General features: G+C 45.8%; 1 protein-coding gene across 8 annotated transcripts in view; it reads right to left on the bottom strand.

Annotated features, from left to right (window-relative positions):
- Positions 1–25,388, bottom strand: part of COL26A1 (collagen type XXVI alpha 1 chain) — a 168,798-nt gene that overhangs the window by 131,346 nt on the left and 12,064 nt on the right. For all 8 annotated transcript variants that reach the window (XM_061355512.1, XM_061355513.1, XM_061355506.1 and 5 more), the window contains exon 2: positions 10,911–11,033. In XM_061355512.1, coding sequence (XP_061211496.1) covers positions 10,911–11,033 — 123 coding nt within the window. The remainder of the gene's footprint in view (positions 1–10,910; positions 11,034–25,388) is intronic.

The raw sequence follows: 25,388 nt of genomic DNA, 5'->3' as shown, positions 1-25,388 counted from the left end.
TTCTTACATGGAATCACATGCAAAAGATAACCAGTAATTGGTAGAAGTTACCCCAGGGGAGATTCCAATTGGGCACAAGAGGAAAATTTTTCACAATGAGAAACAATCAGCCAACTGGAATAACCTCCCCAGGGAAGTGGTGGATTCCCCAGTGTTGGATACTGTTAAGATCCAGCTGGACAGGGTTCTGGGACATCTAGTCTGGGTCATGCTCTAACAAAACCATGCCAAGTGCAAGGTCCTACACCTGGGTCAGAGCAATCCCAGACACAGCTACAGGTTGGGCAGAGAAGAGATTCAGAGCAGCCCTGTGGAGAAGGACTTGGGGGTGCTGGTCGATGAGAAAATGAACATGAGCCGGCTTCAGTGTGAGCTTGCAGCCCAGAAAGCAACCGTATCCTGGGCTGCATCAAAAGGAGTGTGACCAGCAGGTCAAAGGAGGTGATCCTGCCCCTCTATTCTGCTCTTGTGAGACCTCACCTGGAGTACTGTGTGCAGTTCTGGTGTCCTCAACATAAAAAGGACATGGAACTGTTGGAACAAGTCCAGAGGAGGCCACGGGAATGATCAGGGGAATGGAGCACCTCCCGTATGAAGATAGGCTGAGAAAGTTGGGGCTGCTCAGCCTGGAGAAGAGAAGGCTGCGTGGAGACCTCATAGCAGCCTTCCAGTATCTGAAGGGGGCCTGTAGGGATGCTGGAGATGGACTCTTCATTAGGGACTGTAGTGATGGGACAAGTGGTAATGGGTTAAAACTGAAAGAGGGGATGTTTAGATTGGATATAAGGAAGAAGTTCTTTCCTGTTAGGGTGGTGGGGCACTGGAATGGGTTGTCCAGGGAGGTTGTGAATGCTCCATCCCTGGCAGTGTTCAAGACCAGGTTGGACGAGGCCCTGGGTGATATGGTTTAGTGTGAGGTGTCCCTGCCCATGGCAAGGCGGTTGGAACTGGAGGATCTTAAGGTCCTTTCCAACCCTGACTATTCTATGATTCTAAAAAAGGTTGGACCAGATGATCCCTGAGGTCCTTGCCAACCTGGTATTCTATGATTCTATGAAGACTACATCAGTGATCGCCATGGAGCCTTTTTCCCAGCTAGCTGACCCATGCCTCAGGTCTCCCCATCTGAAACAGGGTTACACTCTTCCTCACCACAGCTGTGGTTCTGCAGGACATATTGGTTGGCTTCATGTCCAGCACACTGCACCCCAGAGTCCCAGTTAAAGCACAAGTACTGCCATGCCCCATTGGAAACTAAAGGGCTACCTACAGACACAGGCAGAGCTGTGGAACGCACCAGTGATTCTGAAGTCAAGATAAACCAGACAGCTGCATAAATGCCAGCTTTGCTTTTAAACCAGCAGCCCTTCAAAGCTGGCAGATCAGAGTTTTCCCAGTATATGGCCAGACAAGTCACTGCTGCTATTCATGAAGCTAAAAGCAAACACAGAAGTCATACACTACAAGCTCCCCTCAAAATTCCTCCCCTTGTTTAACAGCCAAAGGAATTTGGCATACACAGGGAGAGGCTGAAGCTTTGGGATTACAGTGTTGCAGGCTGCAGCTTTATGCTTTTTTCTCAAGGCCAGGCAGACACAATCCCCAGCACTGGGGTCTTCTCAGGGGAAGAGCCTCCTCCTGCAGTGTGAGACCCAGCAGAAGACAAAGCACAGCCTCTGCCTGCAGCACTGCCCCAGGCTCAGATGTACAAGGCCAAAAGGGAGGTAGAAGCAGGAATCTCATCCAAAGCCCCTCCTCCAAGGGGCAGCAGACACAGGTGTACATCCAGGAGAGCACTGCAGGGACATGGGTACAGATACTCTTAAGAGCAGTAACCAAGGCTTGCCAGGAGGGGCTGCCCATGTATGTCTTGGAAAGAAGGCAGCAGCTCAGTCTTTGGGAAATTAATTTCCCAATAAACTGTTGCTGATTGTTTCTTACGCCAGCTGCCAAACACAGAAGCCAACTTCTCCTATAGCCAACAGACAAGAGGGCTGCACAAGCTTCCTCCTGAGCACAGGGCTGCCTGCATTTGGAACGGCGTTGGCCAGCGATGGGAGAGCAATGCTGTCTCCTGAGAACATCACATCCTTGCCCTCTGAGCAGCCAAAAAGCACACCAATAACTGCTAACACCGACAACTGAAATCCAGGCACTTGTCTAATACAGACTGGACAGAGCCAGCTTGTCCCACTTAGTGTTTTGCACTTCTGCATCCAATGGTAGTCAGGAGTCTGCAGTCATGAGTGAGCTTGAGGACTCGGCACCACGTTGATGTAGGTACAGAGAGACCCAAGGCATGAAGACTTCCAGTACCTTGCTGCAGGTCTCCCAGAGGAGCTCTAGCAAAGCTCAGCAACCAAACCCGAGTCTCCCAACACCCAGTCCTGGCACTGGACTCAAGACATCTTTCCACACACAAGCCCTGAACCATCAGTCAGAAGTTCATGACTTTGTCACTAGCACCACAGCTGGACTTCACCTCAAGATGAAAGTCTCCAACCCAGTTACCAGTGTCCGGAGCCAGATAGTCTCCAACTACACCGTGATTTTAAAACCATGTTTCTGCCAACACCAAGATGTTAAAACTCTCTCAAACTTCATTATGAAGTGTGGAGAGTGGCTTGAGCCAGACTGGAATCTTGGCAGCAGTTCCGTGTCAGGGAAGTAGCTATAGTTTAATCCTCAAACAAGCGAGGACTTCTCAGGGCATGACAAACATGGGGCTCAGCTGTCACAGCCTACCACCCACCCTGAATTCCCTGGAAGAGTCCTGACATTTGCAGCTCTGTTGTTCAGCATCGTGCACTCAGGCATGTGAAGTGGTCCCAGCTTGCTGGCTCAAATCTGCCCTGAAGTTGCTCTGTTCTCCACAGCACCACTTTCCCTCACCCATGTGAGATGCACCAAGGTCTGTTGTTATGTGTATCATCACAGCATGCAGCTTCCCAACTGCTATTCCAGGAAGGAAGCAAAGAAAACTCCTTTAACAAAGCATCATCACTGCCTGATACCAGAAGTGTTGCAATTGGAGGAAAGGCAAAAAGAAAAAACCATGGGAAAAGGAGAGAAAAAGAGCATACCTGTTAAAGATCAGAAGAAGCCTTGGAATTAGTGTGTGTGGAAAACACAGCAGGCAGAAAAAAGGTTTGGCAGTGGAATAGGGAAGCTTCTCCCTTGGATGCTATCCAAGCCACAAGCAAATAGCAAAACCACAGTAAGAAAGGAGGTTAGGATGAGCTACAACCTGCACCTTTTTGGCTTCCCAGGCAGCCAAAGGATATGTTTGGCACATACAGTCCCCTACCAAGCTTCCAAGCACTTTGAAGAAGCAAACTACCAGGACCTGTCACTCTACCACAGGAGACAGACCTCATTCACCAACATGTGTACTGAGGCTCACAGCACGGTCCCAGGGAGTGTGGGAAGAACCCAGCAAACTCAGCCAGCACTACTGCTGTCACTGTATCAGAACAAACCCCTAGCTGTCCCTGGAGACTGCCTGATGGTGTCAGACAAGGCTACAGGAGCTCACCTGCCTGCAGTAATCATTTGGGAAACAGAGTCTCTTGCTTGTGTCTCTGTGTGACTGCCCAGGAATGGGTATGTGGGAGGGAGCATGAGATGATTGATTAACTGTTTTGGGGGTATGAAGTTAAAAATACTGGAGAAATCAGGACATGGCAGCCAACAAGTCTCACACCTCAGCACACAAGGATACATTCCCCCTGCTCTCAAGGAAGTGTCACTGAACAAAACAGCCAGATGTGGCACAAGGAAAGTGTCACATTCTTGGATCAGAGCCTCTCAAATCAGGTCAAAGAGAGGCGTGATCTCTGCCCTGACCCAAGCAGGACAGCCTGTCACACACAGGAAATAGCTTCCCCATTATGGATTTCCCTGCCCTTTGACACTTACAAAGATGACGTGAGAGGGAAGGTGTGAAACTCATTTCCACATCACAAGAGATGGTTTTGTTAGTGTGATTCATTCATTCAGCCGCTGCAGTTTGTGCCTGAGGAGACCTCAGCAACCTTCAGAGGCTTCTATTCTTTTCCATTCAAGTTCCAGGTTGAAAGTTTCAACTTCACTTACTGGTGGGTTTCAGGATAACAAGAGGAATGAACTTGCCTTTTGACTGGCAAAGAATCTGGAAACCAAGGAATCCAAGCTTGCTTTTACCTACTGTTCTTATGGCAACAAATTCATACATCAATGCAGTGGGTCCAACCCTGTACATGTAACTGTCATATTGCCTTTCAAACAGGGACAATCATTTTCATTCTAACAAGTGCTATTTTTGCATTAAAAGAGAGCCTGTTTCAGATAAGCTATCAAGAACTTGGCTCTGAACACCACCATCCCCACTCTAGACAGACCACCATAACTATCCTCTCAAAGCCCACCAGATGCCGATTACACCGCGTAGCTTCTCTATGGAGCAGGCAAGATAACTTCACCTCCAACTAGTGCCACAGCTGCCACAGGGACAAAGAGTACCTTGGCCATCATGTTTGCACTCACAAGCATGGCAGAGACCATCACTTGTGAATGAGACCTGTGCTCTTTCCTGCAGCCCCAACTTTTCCAGCTTCCCTAGTACAAAGGCAGCAGTTCCTCAAGGGAGAACATAACCAGGAGTTTCAAACATGCTCCTGCAGACACTGGACAAAACACAAAACCTGCAGCTGCAGATATGTTGGAGGCCACTGTACATCTCCTGCCTTTGCCAAAGGGGAGGAAGAAGTCTCTGTTTAACTCTAAGCATGTCTGGTTTGCACAAGTTAGAGAGTCTAAAATCCAGAAAACACAAAAAGCCCCTCCTCAAGCTGTACACAGCAGCAGTTTACAGTCTCTCAGTCCTAAGTCAAAGGACACAGAGATAGATGTTTCTGTGCCACCAGAGTAATCATCAGCTCCTGTCTTCATTAACAATGAGATCTCAGTGCTACTCCAGATCAGCACTGCCCTGCCACAGCAACAAGGAGGAAGAATGCCCAGACATCATGTATTACATTGCGAGATCAAAAGGCCCTCACCAGCAGCCTGAGGAGACCTGAGCACAGCCTGCAAAGCAGATGGCCCTCCACCTGTGCCCAGCCAGCAGCAGACAGCCACCCACACTGCTCCCAAACCCAAGAACATGTCTTTGTGCTACAGCTCAAACCCCTTACACACCCAGATCTCCCATGCATCCTGTTCACAAGAGCACAATTCATCCTGCATTTACATCCTTGTGTGCACAGGAGAGTAGGAATCTCTTTCCAAACGTATGACTCTGTATCTTAGAGAGAAATAACAGAACGAAACACATAAGAGATGGTGTGTAACACGACGTCAAACAGCAATCCTAATTCCTGATGCACTGGAATAAGCTCTGGAATTTATTATTCAATTGACTAGAAAGAAACAGAGGATTTACTGTGGTGTTACTACCTCTGAAATTGAGGAGAAACATCAGCTAAAGGCCAATCTCGTGGGTGACAGATCCCAAACTTCTCCTACTGACCCTGTAGCAACAGTCTTCAAAAGCAGAAAAGACCAAAATGGATGAGCCTGCTGACTTCCTTCTGTTATTCTGTAAAGTAGCTTGTAAAATCCCTCTGGGAGAAGAAATGTGTTAAATGAAAACAACAAAGAAAATCCAAAGTTCAAAACCACCAAAAAGCAAGATTAATTCATGGAAGTTCAATTGCTGATGTCATCAAAAGCACATAGCATTTGCGATAAGCCAAACCAGCAGGAATACTGAAAGGGAGAAAACATGCAGTAACTAGCAGCTGGAAAGGGCATCAGAGCCCAGACTTTCCCACCTTTCAGTGGTGTTTGAAGCTAACAGATGAGTAACTTCATGCTGGGGTTCCAATGGCTCTTGCTGAAGTAACAAGATCAGGTAAGCCCATCCCTGTACAAGCCAGCTATGGGTTTCCAGGGGAATCTTCAGATTCTCTGAAGCCAGAAAGTGCTGCAGAGACAGGCTGCCTAAAGTCTAGAAAGTGAGACAGATACGTGACCACTGAGTACAGCAAGAGATAGCAGAATAAAAACCTCACAACTTTGCTGGGAACATTCATTTTTCTCGGATGAGACAAGTAAGAGAGGAGACAAAGATCACTCTCAAGCGGCATGATTCCAGAAATGAGAGAGGGATTTTCACAGCAACAACAGTTTGAAGCAGAAAATGTTTGTCTTCTGAAGGCTGTAACAGTGCATGATCTGCCTGGCTGCTCATCACAATCACCTACCTCTCAAGACACTGTTTTACTGACCTCAACACTTATGCACAAATACTGTAATGAAAATTCATCTGATTTTGGCCAACTAGGCTATAGCAAGAAGTTGTCTTATTCTCAAATTCATAAAACACATTAAGACAAAAGAAGTGCTGTCCTCATCTTTGAGGTGAGGTGGCATACCCTGACTGAAGACACAGAAGTCAGAAAAGCTGCAGCAACTGGATGGAGGTCTCTCATCCTTGCCTGGCCTATGAGGCCAACCCTGCTCAGTCAGCCTCAAGGAGAGCAGCATCCTCAGCATGACAGCATTCTGCATTACCTGCCACAGCAAAGGGACTGCTCAGGAGAAGGGTTACCATTCAGACGCCTGGGTTTATGGGGAGCTGGGTGCAATCATCCAGGCAGCAGAGCCCCAGAGATTACGTTGCTATTGAAACACCAAGACTTTATCACTTCCTTCAGACAGATAAATGGCATGTGATTTTCTAAGTACACCAGGAGTTTCAGCCAGGCTGCTGGAAAGTTGCCTGTTCACTTCGTAGCGTGACAAAGCAAAGGCATATCCTATGGTGTGCAGAAGCTGAAGCCTTCACTACACAAATGGAAAGAGTTCAAGAATAGATCTGCTGAGGGAAAAGTCTCCAGCCAACACTGCTCCAAAGCAACTCAGCACCCAAGCTAAATAAAGAGTCTGGAGTGGAGGGCAAGAACAGAGCAGCTCATCCCATCCCAGCCAAGATGACGACACTCCTGCAAAGTACAGCTGCCAGCTGCCCAACAGCAAGTGAACAGACAGCAAGGCCATCACCAAAGCTGCTGGGCTGGGGATCTTGTGGATACTCCTCTGTCAAAGGCTTGACCCTGAACTGCAGTTTGTGCAATAAGGGAAAGAAACCTAACACGAATTAATGGGAGACAGGAAATAGATTAAATCCTTGTCTGGCCACACCGATGTCTGCTGTAAGCTGAGTCTCTACCAGAGAACCCCTCTCAGCTGTCACCATGAGTTGAGAGATGCCTTGGGTTTTGGCTGGTGTCCCTTTAGCTAGTGAGCAGCCCGATAATGGGTGCTGGCAGAGTGAAAGCTTCTTCAGATACTACTGACTCCCTGCAAACAAGGAGATGAAAACAGTTTGCTTCAAGTGCAGCTGGGAGAAATACTATAAAGCCAAACTAATGCCAATGGCTGACTGACATTTTGCATTGCCTACAGTCATGCATAAGATCTTATGAATCTGTCTGTGCCCCTCTTCAAGCTCAGGCACCAGAAATCTCACTAGAGAAAAAGAGAAGGTGGCCAGATGTTGTTTGTCTTTTTGGCAAAGGAAAGAAGATATATTTATGTTACCTGAACAACCACAGGGATATAGAGAGCACAAATATTTTTAGCCACTACTAAGCCTGAAGTAAGTCGGTATCACCAGAAACTAAACTTCCAGAAGGCCTGAAGGCAGAGGTACTAGTACAGAGAAGGTAAAGAGGAAACAGAAACAACATTGTTTGATGGGAATGAAGCATTGGCCGTGTGAAGCATTCCTGCTAGACTGTCATGTATTGCAGACAGAGGCAGGCAATCCTTAAGAACCACAGAGAAAATACAGAAGCTCCTCCATATTACAGGAACACAATCAAGAACTGGTGACCTATAGAAGGGATTCACTGCTTCCCTTTCCATGAAGCCAGCATAAGCCCTCTCTGGCGATTTGCAAAGTGTTGGCACAGGACACCATCACATCTGATACTAGCACACTGCTGTTCCCTGCTGAAGCTATCTACTGAAGATGTCCCCCCCAAGACACAAATCCCGTGACCAGGACAGGCCCCAGACAAGGAGCCGTATCACCCAAAGCTTTCAGACATGCTAGGATAGAGTTTGGGTTGGTTTTTGTTTTGGAAAGGTAGGTAAAGATCCCTCTCAAACCACTAAGTAGATGAAGTGGGGGGAGTAGGGCACCTTAGTTTTCTGCTCTGTTCATCTTCTGTAGGAGTCTTCCGAGGCCTGCCAAAAGAAGCTGTGCAGCATGGTGGCTGCTGTAAGTTTACAAGCCCCTCCAAAGCCACTTTCTAAGCAGAAAAAGAAAGAAAACAGCATAACTTGTAAGGAACTGCACTAGCAAGTGAAGTGCTGAATAGAAGAGGGACTCAACTGCCCTGTGACTTTGGGGACTGTCTGTCTTGTTGCTACCCTTGGGAATTTTCACCTGAAAACAGGAGATTGGATTCATCTGAATTAGGAGAAGAGATTGGCATCTCCTACAGAGACAATATTCATTTTGGTGAAAGAGGACAAAAAAACCCTCTGCTTGACTCTGAGGCAACAGAAAGCCAGTTAGTCACATATCCCTAGGCGCTGGCAACATAACATTGATAGGTTAGCATGTAGGCCCAGCACCTCAACCATACAACATGACTCAGGGTTACCAGATGTTGCCCACAGTTGTTCCATGTCACAGGATCCATCATTTTCAGTGGCTGTTTTTCATTCTGTTATCAGAACTCAGCTGCACTGCTGAAAACAAGCAGCCACTTATAAAAGATGTCTGGCATGAGGATAACTTCAAAAACCCACTCAGCTCTCAGGCTGTCAGTGGCTTCAACTTCATTGCTACGTGTTCCCTTTTGTAGGGTGGTAGTACAGGAAGTTATCAGGAGCCAGCACGTGTCACTCCTGCTTTATCGTTGTTGATAAATGGATGGCCTCTAGCATTTGTCAGCAGCTTTCTAAAGGTCCTTGGGAAAGAGATGTATGTCTCTACTTCATGCAAGAATGTCATATGGTGCATGATTAGAGGACAGACAGTATAGCCATTTCTTTGTAAGGGTGCCATTCACTTTGCTTGCATTTCCTCCCACTTGCAAAAAGAACAGAGCATTAGCATCCTTCCAGCTCTTCTGGGAGTTTCCTTGGAATCATAGAATATGACCCACAGTTAACCTGGCACTGCCAAATCCACCACTAAACCATGTCCCTAAGCACCACATCTACAATCTGTTACATACCTCCAGGTGAACTGCCTTCCAGAAACACAGCTCCTGTCCACTGAGTTTTTACCAGCTGAGATCTTAAATATCAATAACCCCAGATTCTTTCCATGTTTTCACATAGAAAAGCCTGCTGCCATTCTGCATTGTCTCCAAACAATTGGACTCGTCAGGCAAATGAACCAAACTCCATTTGAAACTGAAAAGTTCCATGAATAACAATGCCACAAGAGCACGCACCACTCCTAAAGGCTCTGGGTTAACAATGTAAGAATCGATGTATATGAATAAATGCAGGAGCCCATAAAAAGGATTTTTACTAGTAACATGATCAATTGTTTGGTACTTATGAAATTATAGTTATGTTAACAGGGAAAAACAAGCAAGATTTTTGGCAAGTTTAGGAGACAAGGTGAAAGCTCACAAGTTTCTAATGACAATTATGTGCATAAAAAGTCTGGGAAATTAAAAAGCTTCACAGAAGTTTGGCCATGACAGCGTAAAATATTAAGTGTTTCAACCACAGCTTTGCATAAAACAAGACCAAAGAGACACCAAAGCAGATATATTACAAGTGAAAAAACTCCAACTGACCACTGGCCAAGTAGAAACTGGAGAACCAACTGTGGTAACTGCCACATGGAAAATGTGAATTCCAGATGAAGAGTCACAAGAACAGATTGGGAAGGTGGGTCTCTGGGTATTTCAGTGGGAAGTTCAACCACATTTTGGCTAGGTTATCAATTACATGAGGCCCTCAATCAGTGCCCTGTGGGTGAATGGGTAATAATAACAATAAAATGACTAAGCTTTGTGAGCTAAATTATGGGCTTGTCTACATGGGAAACTGTTAGAGAAGCTAGGTGTAAATTTAGAGCACAATGGCTTTTTTACACCAGTTCCCAGATGGGTGGGTAACACTATTCTGCTCCAAGAATGTCCTTCAGAAAAGGCAAAGCTCAACAATACAAGGACATTTTGCATACTGAAAGATGGTAGCTGGGGATAGCTATTTCACTCAAGGGTGAATGTAGGTAGGTTCCAAGACTGTAAATGATAGAAAGGTAAAGCAGGCTCAGGGCAAGTTTTTGACAAGTCAATGGCTCTTGAGCTTTGTTTCTCATCTGGGGAGAGGAGACATTGTGCTCATGCATGCCTCTAAAGGATATTGAGATGTGGGAGTAAGAGTGCTGTAAGGAAATTCCACTGTGAAAGGTACAGGGCACATTACCTGTATCCATCACCAGCTGCAAGGAATATGATCAAAGCTTTCTACCTTACCTGATCAATATACTCTTGAAGATCTGAGTAGGAGGACTCGACACCAACAAGCCACGTAGTGCCACTGGTGCAGCATCCCTGCTCTCCCTGTTCAGCCATACTGCACTCTGTTGGACCTTACATTTATTTAGCTTCACACCTGACTAACAGCACTCTCCTGTGTGGAGAAGTACAAACTGGCACTACAACCTAAGCTAAACTGTCTCACATAGCTTGTCTCTGATAGTCCACTTACCTTCATGTGTAGTTGCTCCACAGCTAACACAAACAGCATTCTTTGGTTATGCCACCATGAAGCTGGATTTCCCATCAGACCCATTGATCTCAACCCTCTACCCAGTCCTTCAAAGCTAACCAATTTCATGAGAAGTGGAGGAAAACGTGGGCAAGGTGAGACATGAAGGTTTTTACCTCACTAAGTTGGCACAAGGTCCTGGCCACCGGCAGCTCTGATAAACTCGCTGGATCACCGTTTCTGACCCATTCTGCACCTGGCAGGAAACTGTCCGTGTAACCGTATAGTGACACCAATGCCTGCAGAGAGAAAGGACACTGTTAGCCCCCAGAAGACAGCAAGCTGAACCAACATACATCACACTGCAGCAAACAGAGCAAATATCTGGGGGTGGGGTTGCTGCTGCCGCCAGCCATAGCTAGCCTAACTTGCAGTCTTCAGTTCTCACCCCACCCTCTCCTCCCAATAGCTGCAGAAAGATTCCCTGCTTCTGCCAACCTGAACCACAAGAGATCCAGTAACGCCTCTTGCTTGGTCCTCAGAGGCCAGAGTTTTATAGTACATAATTTAGTTCTGTTATCATAAACAATAGGACTTTAGAAAGGGTGGGGGAGGAAAGGGGGAGAAGTGTTCCAAATCTCCTGATAGTCAGTTCCCATTGTACTGGTCTTAATTTCATCCTGCTCGTTATGGTATCATTCTGCAAAGAAAAACGTCAGAGTTGGAAAGCTCTGCTTTTTGGTGTGGTGGAGCTCATTGTCAGCACAGATCAAGCAAGTCATATTGCTGTCCTGGTGAGGTTACAGACGAAAAATGGACAAGAGAAAACACAGAGGAGGGAGGAACTGGTGTCTTATGCTGCCTCTCACAGGAAAACAAGAGTGAGATTACTCCTCATTGAAAGGTGCGTGAGAAGGCAGGACTGCAGTGTCAGCCCTGCGAATCAGGACCCTTTTCCATCTTCTCTGAAAAATATGCTTGAGTGGGGGGATAAAAAAATGATACTTTAATTTTCCCCTTGCAAGCATCACTCATATTTGCCAAATGCTGGTTCATGTTTTTGCATCTTGTACCTTAGCACAGTTAACAGGCTCCAGAGCCACTTAGTTACTGCTTAGGGATCAGAACTGGGGTCATGAGTGGGAAGTGGAGACACACCAGCTTGTGCTCTAATACACACAAAGTGCTTGTGTAAGCATTCCCTGTTCATGCAGAGGAGTCCTAGCTCCTCATCCCTCTTAAAGCAAGAGCCCCCACTACAACTGATCCCTTCTTCTCCAAGTATCACAGTGGCTCCCCAGCCCTGCATACCAAAAATCAAACTGCTTGCACAGTGGGACCAGGCACCTGCAGATCCCCTCCTCCTTCCCTAAGCCACCTTCCCCATGGCAGTTTAATTTTTCTAGTATTTGCCATTTACAGCATTTGTTGTGTTTTGTTTCCTTTCTGGATCCCACTCGTTCTCCACAGGAGGCTCCCTGCTCCCTGGATAACTCATTCCCATGAATAGGAGGTACCAACGCCAGCGGCTGAGCTGAGTGCTGCAGACCACAATGGGCAAGCTGGGGCCAGCAAGCAGCTCACCGAGCCTCAGTTACAGCCAGAAAAGTGAGGCACCCAGAGACAGGGTGGCTTTCCACCCAGTGCCACTAACCTCAACAGCAGCACCAAGGTAGAGCCATGCAGCTTTCCCCGCAGACAATGCTCCTGCTCACTGTAAACCCATTTGCAATTCCTCATCAGGAAGCATGGATTACAGTCATGGCTCAGGTGACCCCAGGCTGGCGGGGAGGTCGTGGAGAACCACTTCTCAGCTTTATTGAGGATCTGTGGTGTACCTATAGGGATCAGACACCATAGTACCCAAATGCCTCTACTAACTTCTACATCACAGAACAAAACCAGAGGAAAAAACAGAAGCTTAATGAAGCTTCAGATCACATGATGACAGCAGATCTTTTAACAGATCCAATATGATTTCTGCTCAAAGTTTAGGAGGCAAAACCCAAAGACAGAGGAATTGAAGACCAGAAATGTGACAGTTCAAAGCAAAGTCTTCCTTTTTGTTTCACATGCACACATGGTGCAATTGGCTATTTCAGCTCTCTAAGCCTTAGTTGTGGGGTTTGTTGAGATGGGTGTTGCTGGATAACATCTCATGCCAGGAGAAGGGGCAAGTCAAGCAGGGATGGGAAAGCCACAGCTCTATATGATCTACCTTGAGCCCATTTTAAGCACAACACCCATGAGCCCCAAGGCAAAAGCATTTCATGTCAGGAAAAACAAACTGCATATGTACAGAACCTGACACAATAATGGCAAGAGCAACAAGAAGCATCGGTCCCAACACAAGAGCAATGCTAGCAACATGTAACAGAGCATAAATGGGCACAAATACTAACAAAATCAGACTAAAGTTACTAAATGTTTTAAAACAGCTGAATTATCAAGGACTTGAGTGCCTCCCCTCATGTCAAGACCATTTGTCTTGCTCGTCAATGAAACCCAAATAAATATTTATTTACACATCCTATGCCTTAACTGTGTCCCTCTGGCCTCCTCCCATCTTTCATCAGTCATCTGGGATGAAGTTCTCTTTCCATGGTGTTGAGCTGGATTACCCTACACTGATTATTTCACTCTAATACTGATTTTGGTGGGTTTCCAAGACAACCTGTCCTGCCTTCTTGGGTGCACACAAAGGACTTCTGTCAGATAAAACCAAAAGAATTCAACTGCACTCTGAGCAAAACCCTCCCTATCTGATGCCAAGTCTGGAGAACTTCATATTCCTGAAGGCAAATGAGGTGGGAAGGTGAACAAAGACGAACACCACCACACACCCCAGCACGATGCAGAAAAGCAAGGCAGGTATGAAGGCAGACCATGTGATTGCCAGAGGGAATCTGGCAGCCTATCTGCTCTGGTTAATGTAGAATGGCAGCTCCAAATTGCAGCTCCTGAGGAGAAATTGGAGACTAACATTTAGCTTTCCCTTGAATAGACCCACATTTAATATCATCTTGCCCCTTCAAGGATTATTTTCAGCCAGCCTGGGAGTCTAGCACTACATTAATAGGTCTGGAGCTAAAGAGATGGCACTGTGCAGGCTGCCTCTGTCAAAGCCTGCAAGAAAGGGTGGTTATTTTAAGCTGCCTCCAAAGCTGTTTTTACCAGAGCTTTCATTCAGTGGGTGCTGCTGATTTTCTTTCCAAATGAGTCCAAAACTACTGCTGTCCGACTAGGTCTCTTGCACCTTTGCTCTAGCTGGTCCTTGGAATAAGCTGTTCAGGTACATGTATCCCCTTACAAGCTCAAGGAATGTGGCAGTCATGTTGTCATTTCTGCCTTGGAAAAGCTTTTTGTGGAGGTGAGACATGCTGGACAGACCTTGCTACAGTCTAGTGACAGAGCCTTAAGCAGCAGTTGGTGGTAAAGGCTGCTCCCACACTACAGTCCACGGAACAGAAGCCTGGACATTGGTGGGGGAACAAAACGAATACTTGTCCAGGTTCGTGACTTCAGATGAACTGCTCAGTAACCTGTTATAAAAGGAAGCAATCACTATGGGAAGTGAGAAGCTTCCAAAGGCTCTCCACTCACTGCTTTCCCTGCCTGAAGCCATCACCTGGGTTTGCTAGGCATAACAGGACTGATAGCCCACGGCAGAGTAAGAGATCCTGCACTCAAATCTAGCAACAATCTTCTACCTTCCTGAGCAGGAGCACCAAGTGTGCAGTGACAGCCATAAAGTACCACAACATTTGCTACCCCAGCACTCCCAGAGCCTTCTCTAAAGCAGAATTACCACAGTGTGGATCACAAAAATGTTCAGACCCCAATGACACTCACATAATGGCACACGAACACAGACTTCTCTTTACCAGCAGAATGAAGAGTTTGGTGGAAGGAGTGAAAGGTACATTCCCATTTGCAAAACATTTGGCTTCCCATAAATAGCATGGCTTTCTTACAAATGCATCTATTAGGTGTTTGCTTTTTACCACGGCATAAAAGCAGGTGAGACAGAAACATAGGAATATAGCTGATCTTAAGACGCATTAGTATATATAGATTGGAACTCGCTGTAGGTATCATAGTACAGCAACTATGACAGGCAAGAGACAGACAAAACCACCCCAGCATTTCTCTTTGCAAGCCAAAAGTCAGCAAGAACAGTCTCCAGAATGCAAACAGGCTTCAGACAATGTGACGAAAGGCCCCATCATGGCTTACAGAGATTATAAATGACCCTTTATATTATATACAGATGCTAGCAAGAAAGGTTTAGGGCTTTTCCTGGCATGCACCCAGGATGGCAGAGAATGTATTGCTGCTTATTCAAAAATAATATCCCAACGAAGCAAACAAAATGATCAAAATAGCAGCTCCTTTAGGGCTGGGTCTGTTGCATCTCATGCATGCTCATCACCAGCATATTTAGCACAATGCCCTGCAGCATCTGGTGGCATTCAGCTTCCACTGCTCTGCTTAGAGAACCAAGTCTCCATGGTCCATTTTCCCCAGCTGTTCCCAAATAGAAACTCTTTTTCCTCTCTCACCTTGTTTAACTCTTGGAAGAGTTTCATGGACAACTGAGGACCTGCATACCATGGCCTGCTAGCTACCGACTTAGACAGTTTTGGTCCAGGGCTACAGACCAAGATCTCGCCTCTTGATCACAGCTGACATGTGGCTCCAGAGGGAATGCAAGTGCTGATGCCAGCATATATCCAATCGTATTTACTGTAGAGGTTCAGGGTGTTACTAAGGACCTTTCAGGCTAACTAGAGCAACAAATTCAATAGGTTGATTCCATTTGGAGAGTCTCTGAAAGCTACTATTCCAAGCTTAAATGGAGTGTCCCATCCCACCCCCCCCAGCTGATGCTGGGAGGCAGTCAGCTGCCTGCTCTCTGCTGACTCAGCTGATTCATGGCTTCAGGCACCTGGACACTGAAGCCTGAAGTTAGGAAAACCTAACTTCCCAGGGCATTCATGGAGCAGGCTGAGAGGACCTCAAAGGGTAGCTGATTTTACACAGGGAGCTTTAGCTGCATTTTGCTTCTGCAAGTAGATGCCAGGGGCAAAAACATATTGTGCACCCCACCAGCTTCCTGAATCTCTCTGCACCCCTCATCAGGAACCTTATTTGGATGCACAGTTTATCCCCTGGAGATTCTGGATGTCTGTACAGCCTGTAATCCTACAGTGAGAGAGAAAAGGGACTGCAAAGGGTGGAGAAGTGCAGTATAACAAATACTCAAGCTGAAATACTCAGTTCCAGAAGAGCTGTATACTCTCATATCAAAGCTCAATTCCCAGCTAGCATGACTGCATTAGCTTAGAGCAATCATTTCACAGATGGGAAGACACTGACAGACAGCAAGCTTCCTCTTGCCCCTTCTCACCACTGGGATTTGCACAGTACTGTTTCCTAAGCCCACCACTCAAGGGATATGTAAGGGATCACTCCACCCATTCACCCACTGTGAATACTTAGAAAGACTCACACCACAACAAGCTTACAGAGCCATCCCCCAAAGCAATGTTTCTATCTCCTAGTCCAAGTGCTGGCTTTTCTCCAAGCTTTTCGAACTCCTTGGGGTCCCTGGAGGTCCTTCTAGGCAGTTTGCAAGAGCAAAGCCAATTGGTTGTTCATAGGCTTCATTTCACTGTTCAGTTTGTGACCACTAGTCCAATGTCAGAAACCACTGGGCCGAACTGATCAGGCAAGCAACCTGCTTAATCAGGAATGTGCAACTTGGAAATGAAAGCACCTGCATTCTTGTTTAATCACTTCTTTCAGTGGGTTGACAGTTCAGCTCCACATACAAACCTGACTTGCTGCTGTGCCCTATTGAGGACATACCTACAGCAATCAACACCTACCACACATGAGACCTTCTGGCAACGTGGTCACTGGAGTGAAGGACACAGCTACATATCCATGGTCTTACAGTACACCGTGCTCCTACCAGCATTAAACACTGTGCCTTTAGCGAAACAATCCTGGAGTTGGACTCTGAACAAAGTCATTTATGTGGTTGTAGAGCAAAATAAAATGGAGATTTAGTGCAGGTTTAGTACTTCCACATGCCATACGGTACAACAGGAAAGCTCAACTCACCAAGACTTAACTGACCATGACAGAAGCAGGCAAAATTTTTTTGGATGAGGAAGACAAGGGACTCACATGCTGGGTCATTCCATCAGCACCTGCTGCATGTGTGTGAGCATGAATTGACCCTCCCTATCCCAAATAAACACTACAAAGTTTCTCAGTAAGGTTGGCATTCCTGATGCTTGCTATTTGCCCTAAAGCTTTGTGCTGTGTAAACAAGTGCACTGAATTATCTTTTTGTTTCCATAAGGATAACACACTGTGTGTTATACTTAGCAGAGATCAACATTGAGGGCACAGAAAACAGTAGGAGTGTTTTGATAGCTAGATAGATTTCCCCACATTCCCTAACAGTTTTCACTGGAGCTATCAATTTCCCTGCAATCCTAGAGAGGAATGTCAATAAAATCAGATTTCACTTTCACTGGGAAAAGTTGCTGTTCTGACTCCTTGAAAGGGAACCATGCCCTCTTCTGTGTAAGTAGTACAGCATCCCACTTGCTCTGCCCAAACAGCAACCTCTACATTGTGTGCTGGAGGCCATCACCAGGAGAGGTTGGTTATCTATACACTCCACTGAGGCCAGGAGCAGAAGTTTCCCTCCACATGCCAAGAAATCAAGATTCAAAGGCTTTGCTGGGGTACCTCTTCCTGAGCCACCCAGTTCTACATAACTACATTATTCACTTCTTAGTCACAAATACACGCATCCCTGGATATGCTTTGACTCTCATCAAGATCACGTTTACCAGCTAATTCAGTTGGCTGTGACCGGATTACACTTTACTGCTGTGACCTGGCTAAAAAGCAAACAATCCCATCACGTGTTACTGGAAAGCTCGGATAAAAAAAACAAGCTGGGCTTAAGTTTCTCCGGCTCTTGACCATAGTCATGCTCTCCCCAGGTAACCAGATTTTAGGATCTGAGCCTGTCATTCAGACAGAAAAAAAGCCAGCTACAAAATTCAATTGCGAGCACCAGTCTCGATATTACAATGTTCGGAGTGGATGGACTGATTCAGGTCTGTAGATTGAGGGACTATTACTAAGGAATCCATGAAAGACCACCTGGCAGGGGCAAGGGGCTGGCTGTACTCAAGCTTGTGATGGCAAGGTTCACTTCAAAGCAGAGTCTGCTATTCCATTACAAAGTCTTAAGAAGTCTGTGAGTCAGAAGACAAGTCACAGTAATCTTGCTGTCAATATCAATGTTTTACGCATGCCTTACTCCCACTTCATACGCCCTCATAGAGGTTACCCTGACTCCTGTGAAAAAGGAGGAAAATCTTCATAACAGCCCATTCATTTTGGGAAACGAATAAAACTGGAAGCCTGCTGGTGTTTCTGAAGCCAGACAGCAGCAGCCATCTGAAGAAGCATAGAGCCAGAGGCATGAACAGGAGTAAGACAAGTTCCAGGTCTCCCACTCCACTGTGCTGGTCAGACAGGAAGGAACTCCAGTCCTGCACACATCACCCCTCACCCTCAGTAAGAGTTTGGAAGAAAGCAGACATTAAAATAAGCTCTGGCCAGCAGAGTACGATGGGACAATTTATGTAGGTGTCTCCCAATAGCATAACACTTCCCCAGGGGGTAATATGTGCTGAGCTTAGTGCACTTGAAATACTCAGTTGCCAGTAACAGCCTAAAGTTTTCCCACACAAAGTGGATTATCATAGCCTGCTGGAGGGGGTTTAGTCCTAGAGGAATCTTTACCTTAGGAGGAAAATGCAGTTCAGCCTGCAGACAGCTTTAATCTTCAGCAAGTTCTGCAGCCAACCATGTGTTAACTGCTTTCCTTGCTGTGTGTATGGTTGACCTTCCAAACATCATTACCTTGAGGGCTGAATTTGCTTCAGTTCATAAGAAACTGCAGAAAATTTTTCCTTATCCTTCTGCAGCCATCGAAGTTACAGGGGTTAAGGGAATAACCTCTCCCTACTAGAATTAGTAAAGGCCTAGAAGCAGAATAGCCAAATAGTATGGAACTATAGGTGCCACTCTTTCAGAGACAAAGAGGGAATCCAGCTCCCCAGAGCAACATTTAACTTCTTCAGCCATGAGACTACTCTTCTTCTCTTCCAAACTCCCACCTCATTCACAAGGCACCTTCCAACTGCTTTAAGTAATGAAGGAGGGGCTCTGAAGATGATAGCACTCATCTATTACACATGCTTGATTCATTGTACAGGAGATCCACCCTGTACACCAGCACTAACAGAAATGCAGAATATAACAGAGGCAGATGAGGACTTAAAAAAGGTTGAGCAGAGAGGTAGTATCACATTCAATACATGCACCTCTGTGCCTATGTATCCGTTTACACATGCACACAGGGAAAGAGATGAAAAAGCACAAAGAACATCTCTCTAGCATAAAGACATAGAATGGTTTGGGTTGGAAAGGACTTTAAGATCACCCAGTTCCACACGTCTGCCATGGCCAGGGACACCTCACACTAAACCATGTCGCCCAAGGCTCTGTCCAACCTGGCCTTGAACACTGCCAGGGATGGGGCAGCCACAGCTTCTCTGGGCACCCTGTGCCAGCGCCTCAGCACCCTCACAAGGGAGAACTCCTCCCTTATATCTAACCTGAACTTCCCCTGTTTTACACCCACTTTGCTAGTGGCGTGTTCCAACTGGATCTAGCAATAAATATGGTTGACCCGAACCATAATTACTTTCATCATGAAAATGAAAGAAGTTAGTCCATGACTGAGTGCTCAGAAATAAAAGGGGGGTTCACTCCTTTGAAGTGCTTTGCTTTTACAGGCATTCTTATAGGCACTGAACTGTTTTGCTTCTCCCTCCCCCAAGCTTATCACTGTCAATGAGAAGACAGTAATTTCCAGTGTTCACAGAGGGAGGAAAGAGGAAACACATGGAAATATCCATGGAATCTGTCTTTGTTAGATTAGACTGACTTGATAGAATTTGGCATTTGATGTCCACACACCATGAGAATCAAGCACAATTACAACCCAAGATGTCATTTTTGTAACGTAAAATCTCCTTGAATTAGAGCCTTTCAAAAGAAGATCTTGAGTCTAACCATTTTTGCCCAGCTGGATAACCTGACTGCAGATAAGTCTCCTACCTTCACATCACCAATACATCCCTAGTGCTGGTTTGCTCATTCCTGGGAAGCCTGACCTTGATGGGAAGGATGGAGTCAAGGAAATAACTATCTTTAAGACCTCGACCGAAAGCACAGAGCTAGGATTTGGAACATCAGCTATTTCTCTAAATACATCCACATCCAAAGCTGCCATTTGGCATTTGCTTACATGTCCTCCTCTGAAAATCTGATCTAGGACTGCTTAACTTGAGGACAGTGGCCCTTAGTACAAGACTAACTTTGATAAGTCAGTATCTCTAAATTTACACCAACAAATTCATTCAGAATTAAACTTTTAATTAGGAGGTGGAGGGGAAATTGTAAGTGGGAAAAATATGACAGACACTTGCCTGCTTGTCTTCAACACTTCACAGAGAGACAAACATTAAAAGAACTAGCATAAGGAGTCAGCAACCCTGTAACAGCACCCTGTGCTTTACTAGTGCTCTTGTTGTGGCTCCAGAGTCTCCTCCACCATCCAGAAAGGCAGCATCCATAGCTGTCTAATTCCTCTTGCTGCATTACATCACATGAAACACCTGGCATAATTTGAGACCTCCAAAACAGACAAATCAGGCTCCTGCTAGTTTTCAGCATCCCCTTCAAACCCTGTCCTTATCCTTCCAGGGCCTGTATCTGTGTGCATCAACAGCCAGTCCGCAAGCCTGAACAGGGTCTGCTCCTGGATTTGATTCTTGTAGAGCTCTGTACAGACCACAGTGCATCTTCGCGCCTCACATTCAGTCCTCTGTTGCCAAACTCACAGCACTTACCAGCCCAGCAGCAATGAAAGCCACATGCATGACAGGAACACAGGGACTCTGCTGAACAAAGCAGTGTTTTTCATTAGCATTATACTGGCACCAAAAGCCACAAATTACAAGAAGAACAAAAGGCAATGTCAAAAGGAGAGCACTGAGCATATCAAAGAAAACAATTAGGATAGCATGATCAAGTCATTGTTTCCTATTAATTGTATGATACTAATCTGTAATGCACATGTGTCAGGTTTTTCCTAGAACTTTGCTGTCACGAGACAGACACACCTTTTTGATAGCTAAAAGCCAAAAGCTATATTGGAGATCCCACCAACAAAACACTGCTGCTTCTCTTTGAGGGAATACAGATTTCTTTTCCTGAGCCATTTCAACACTCAGGGTAGTGCTCTTTGAGCCCAGAAAGGCATTGAAAGCATATCAGAGTTCCAGATTCACAAGTGTTGGGATGAAAATACCTGTACAGGCAGCTGTGTCAGGCAAACAGAACCTAGGTCTTCTAGCAACACTTCTGCCTCCTGCCCTCCCTCTCTGTTCCTGTGGCACATTACAATCATTTCATTCAGCCAAGGTCTTCAGCAACTTGTAAAGGAGTCTGTGGTCCCTAATATAGAAGGGACTATGCAGCAGCCCTTTCTAGAGTAGTTATCTACCTTGTGGTTGCCCATCATAGTTGGGAACTAGATTTCATAAGCCAAGGTGACCTCTTTCTAGAGTGAAATTGCCAGAAGTGTGCAGGCTCAGCTTTATTATAGAATCATAGAATAGTTAGGGTTGGAAAGGACCTTACGATCACCCAGTTCCAACCCCCCTGCCATGGGCAGGGACACCTCCTACTAAACCATGTCACCCAAGGATCTGGCCAACCTGGCCTTGAACACTGCCAGGGATGGAGCATTCACAACTCCCCTGGGCCACATCTCTTGTTTCAGGTGACTACCATACAAAAAGCCAGATGTCACAACATCCTCATTGAAACTGCTAAAGAAACAGCAAGAAAATCCTCCAGCTTTCTAATGTTACCAGTGCTGGAGAAGGTGATTAGAAATAATAAGCCAGCCTAGACAATCCATCTACTTACACTGCTTTGAGATCAACAACTCCTCTTTCCCCTTTTTGATTTGCCAGCTTAGCCACTAGCATTCAGTGAGGCAACTGAAGCTCAGGCACCCATCAGCCAGCATTTCCCTGAGACAAGACTATCTACTGCTGGTGCTCCAGGAAGATTTTCTGGGGAAAGCTATATCCTACCAACAGTATCTACAAGGGCCTTTGGGAAAGTTGGAGGACTTTTTATAAGGGCCTGTAGGAATAGGACAAGGAGGAATGGCTTTAACCTGCCAAAAGAAGACTGAGATGAGCTCTTAGGCAGAAGTTCTTCCCTGTGAGGCTGCTAGCACAGGGTGCCCTGGGAAGCTGTGGCTGCCCCATCCCTAGCAGTGCTCAAGACCAGGCTGGATGAGGCTTGGAGCAAGCTGCTCTAGTGGAAGGTGTCCCTGCCCGTGCCAGGGGATTGGAACTGGATGAGCTTCAAGGTCCCTTCCAACCCAACCCATTCCATGAGTATATGAACACACCTGTTTTGAAGATCAAAGTACTTTTCTCCTGTTACCACTCTACTAATATGCTAGCTCACTCTGCGTACCAGGCTGTGTTGGTGGGGTAGGTAAAGCAGGCTGCCTTCTGCTTGCCCAGCTCAGAGATCCCCACATGAGCCACACAAGGCCCCAGTTCACTGAAACCAAAGCCTTGCAAAACCTCTCTGCTGGGTATTCAAAGCGTTAACCAGGCTGAAAAACAAACCCCAAAGCCTGTGTGTTAATTTGCTATTTAAATTGAAAACTCTTTAGCCCACGATTGCCATGTCTGGCACAAGCCTGTCCTGGGCGTTACTACAATAAAAAATAATTTGGAAAATAATCCTATTGTTCCAGTGACACCCATGGGAGTTTCATGTGTAGGGAAGTAGGAACATCAAACCCAAGATCTGTTGTGTGATCAGAGAGCACAGATTTGCCCTTTAAAACAGGCAGTTTTGATGCAAATACATGTTGGAAGAGAGATCAGGGTCAGTGAGCTAAAGCAGGAAGATATCTCCATAAGCTTTTAAGGTTCATAGATTCCTACTTGCACAGCCTAAACCTCTCAAAAATCATCTTTGGTGTTTGTGAAGGGTACTGCTAGTTTACTACACTCATCTACACCCATGAGTGAGCAATACCTTTCCCTTCCCTGCCTCCCTCTCAAGCCAGTCGTTCCTAGGGCCCATCTACATGCAGTAATAAATTGCCCTAAAACATCCCCCAGTTGCTGGTCATGAGCCCTTTCAAAGTGCTTCCTCTGCACAAAGTGGAAGCCTCATTCAAAGCTCCATGGAACAGACCAGGGCCTGGATGCAGGAGTTACAGGCCCAGTGATCTGTGACACAGCAGCCTCCTCTTCACCTTTCTCCAGACTTCCACTCTTACACTCCGCCGACTGCATCCCTCCAATGCCATAAAAAGGAGCCACATAGCATTTGCTGCAGATCAGCTCTTCTGCACACAGTAGTCCCAAACCCCTGCTAGTGAATACTCTGAATTGCCTCATGGAATTTTAAACTCACTCTTAAGCAGATGCTATACATTTCAATCACACAGGACCCACTGCACTATATCCACCTATAGACAGACCATACAAAGACATCTAGAAACTAAGTGCTCTCAGTATCTATTTTCAATTTAAAAGGTGATTCTGCTTTTAACACATCTTCCTGAGTTTTCACTGGTTTTGGAAGCAGTTTCCATTCCTCATTTCTAGCCAAGAACAATTATTTGTGTTCTCCTTTTCAGCCTTGCTGCAGTCCAGTTTGTTCATTAGGAAAAAGAAAGAAATCCTTCCTCTTGTGAGCAGGAACACCAACACCTTTCTCTATTATTAAAAAATTCTTGAGCAATAGAAGAAACCGCTTTAGTGCCTCAGTGCTTTGGAAGCCTCTGTTTGGAAAGGAGATGGTCTTGAGGGAGGAGAGCTCCATTTCGGTATCCAGGTGGAAAATGGGTTTGATTTGGCCAAGTAATAACAGCCGAAAAAAAGCCTCCACAGCCTGTGCACGCATAGTAGATTCCTTAGGAATGATAACACTGCTTTGAAACATTCCCGAGTACACATGTGGGAAGCTGGATGGGGAGCAAGCAGCACCGAGCAAGAGAGAGGGGACAGCAGGAGGTCTGAAGGAGAGGTACAGACATTTAGCCAGAAAGAATTCCTGCCCTGTTCTGTGGGGAATTACGAGTATGGCAAACTCCATGAGCTGGGAGTTTGTAGAGGGGTTTGGATTGCTGTTGAAGGTTAAAAGGCAACCTAGCTGGCTCTACCAAGGCAAAGGGGAAAACACCACAACACTTGAATCACAGATCTGGTGAGTGCAAACTGGTGCACCCCAACTATCCAACCTCCTAAACAGGCTTCCCTCACCCTTTGCTGGGAATAGGAATGTCTGGAGTTGCTGCTGAGAAGAGTCTCAGTCTGTGAGCAAAGAAGCAGTGACTGATACTAGGTATACCTGCACACATAATGTTTGCAAAAGGTTGTGGAGAATTCAAGGCACAGCCACTGGAGACACTTGACTTTTTTCACCTATTTACACAGATTTAATCATAGAACACTAGACTGGAAAGGACCTTATGGATCACCTGATCTAGCCTTCCTTAGAATCATAGAGTGGCCTGGGTTAGAAGGGACCTTAAAGCTCATCCAGTTCCAACCCCTTGCCACAGGCAGTGATACCTTCCACTAGACCATCTTCCGAGTGTTCTGGCTTTGAAGACCTGACTAGTGATATAAGGAAAAGCATGGAAGAGAAAGTTTAAAAGTTATGACATAAATTTTATTATTCAGTTATTCTCTATTTCTGCTGCCCTTCTGGTACTTGGGGAAGAACAGCACACTGTTACTTTACTTACTGTGGGCAAACCAGTAAAGCCATGAGCAACATGGCTGCTCGGCAACAGCCTACACTAAATACATATGCAAACAGCCTTTGCACATCACAGCTAAAACTTGCCTGTGTTTTTTCCTCCCTTATACATACATATATGAGTTTTACTTTGCACCATTAAGTACAGCTTGAAGGAAGTTTTACATGCAGCCTCTCAGCAAAGGATGATGCCAAATACAGCTACACTGCAAGCAATGACAGCAGCTGCCATCACCACAACACTTACTTGACCATTGTATAAGGAAGCTTATACGGATGCCACAGACCAGCCAAGCCACTGAACTCACCAGTGTTCAATGTCCAGCTAAATGGCCATGACAGACTCATGTCACGTACTTCTTGGAGCAGAAAAAACCTGGTATGAATTTCAGTTGAAACCACTCTCACACACACCAATCAAAAAGGTTGGTTGAACCTCAGAGCATGGAAGAGAGAGTGACAGAACAACTATTGAACTGTTTCTCCCTGCTGACGAGATGCCCATGGGAACGGCCTAAAAAATTATTGGCAACATCAAGCCACAAGCCACATGGAGTACACAATTCCAGTCAAATGCTTGTGTGATGTTGGGTGTTGTGAGGGGGTTTTTGTTGGTTGTGGTTGGATTTATGGTGTGATTTTCTGGTTTTTAAACAAACCCCAATCACACACATTAG

This window comes from Neopsephotus bourkii, unplaced genomic scaffold (assembly GCF_033783945.1).
Source record: "Neopsephotus bourkii isolate Nb327-2 ecotype Australia unplaced genomic scaffold, CSIRO-AGI_Nbou_v1 NB_804, whole genome shotgun sequence".
NCBI classification, from domain to species: Eukaryota; Metazoa; Chordata; class Aves; order Psittaciformes; family Psittacidae; genus Neopsephotus; species Neopsephotus bourkii.
The sequence above is the reverse complement of the archived record's forward strand: the minus strand, read 5'-3'. Positions and strand labels throughout refer to the sequence as shown.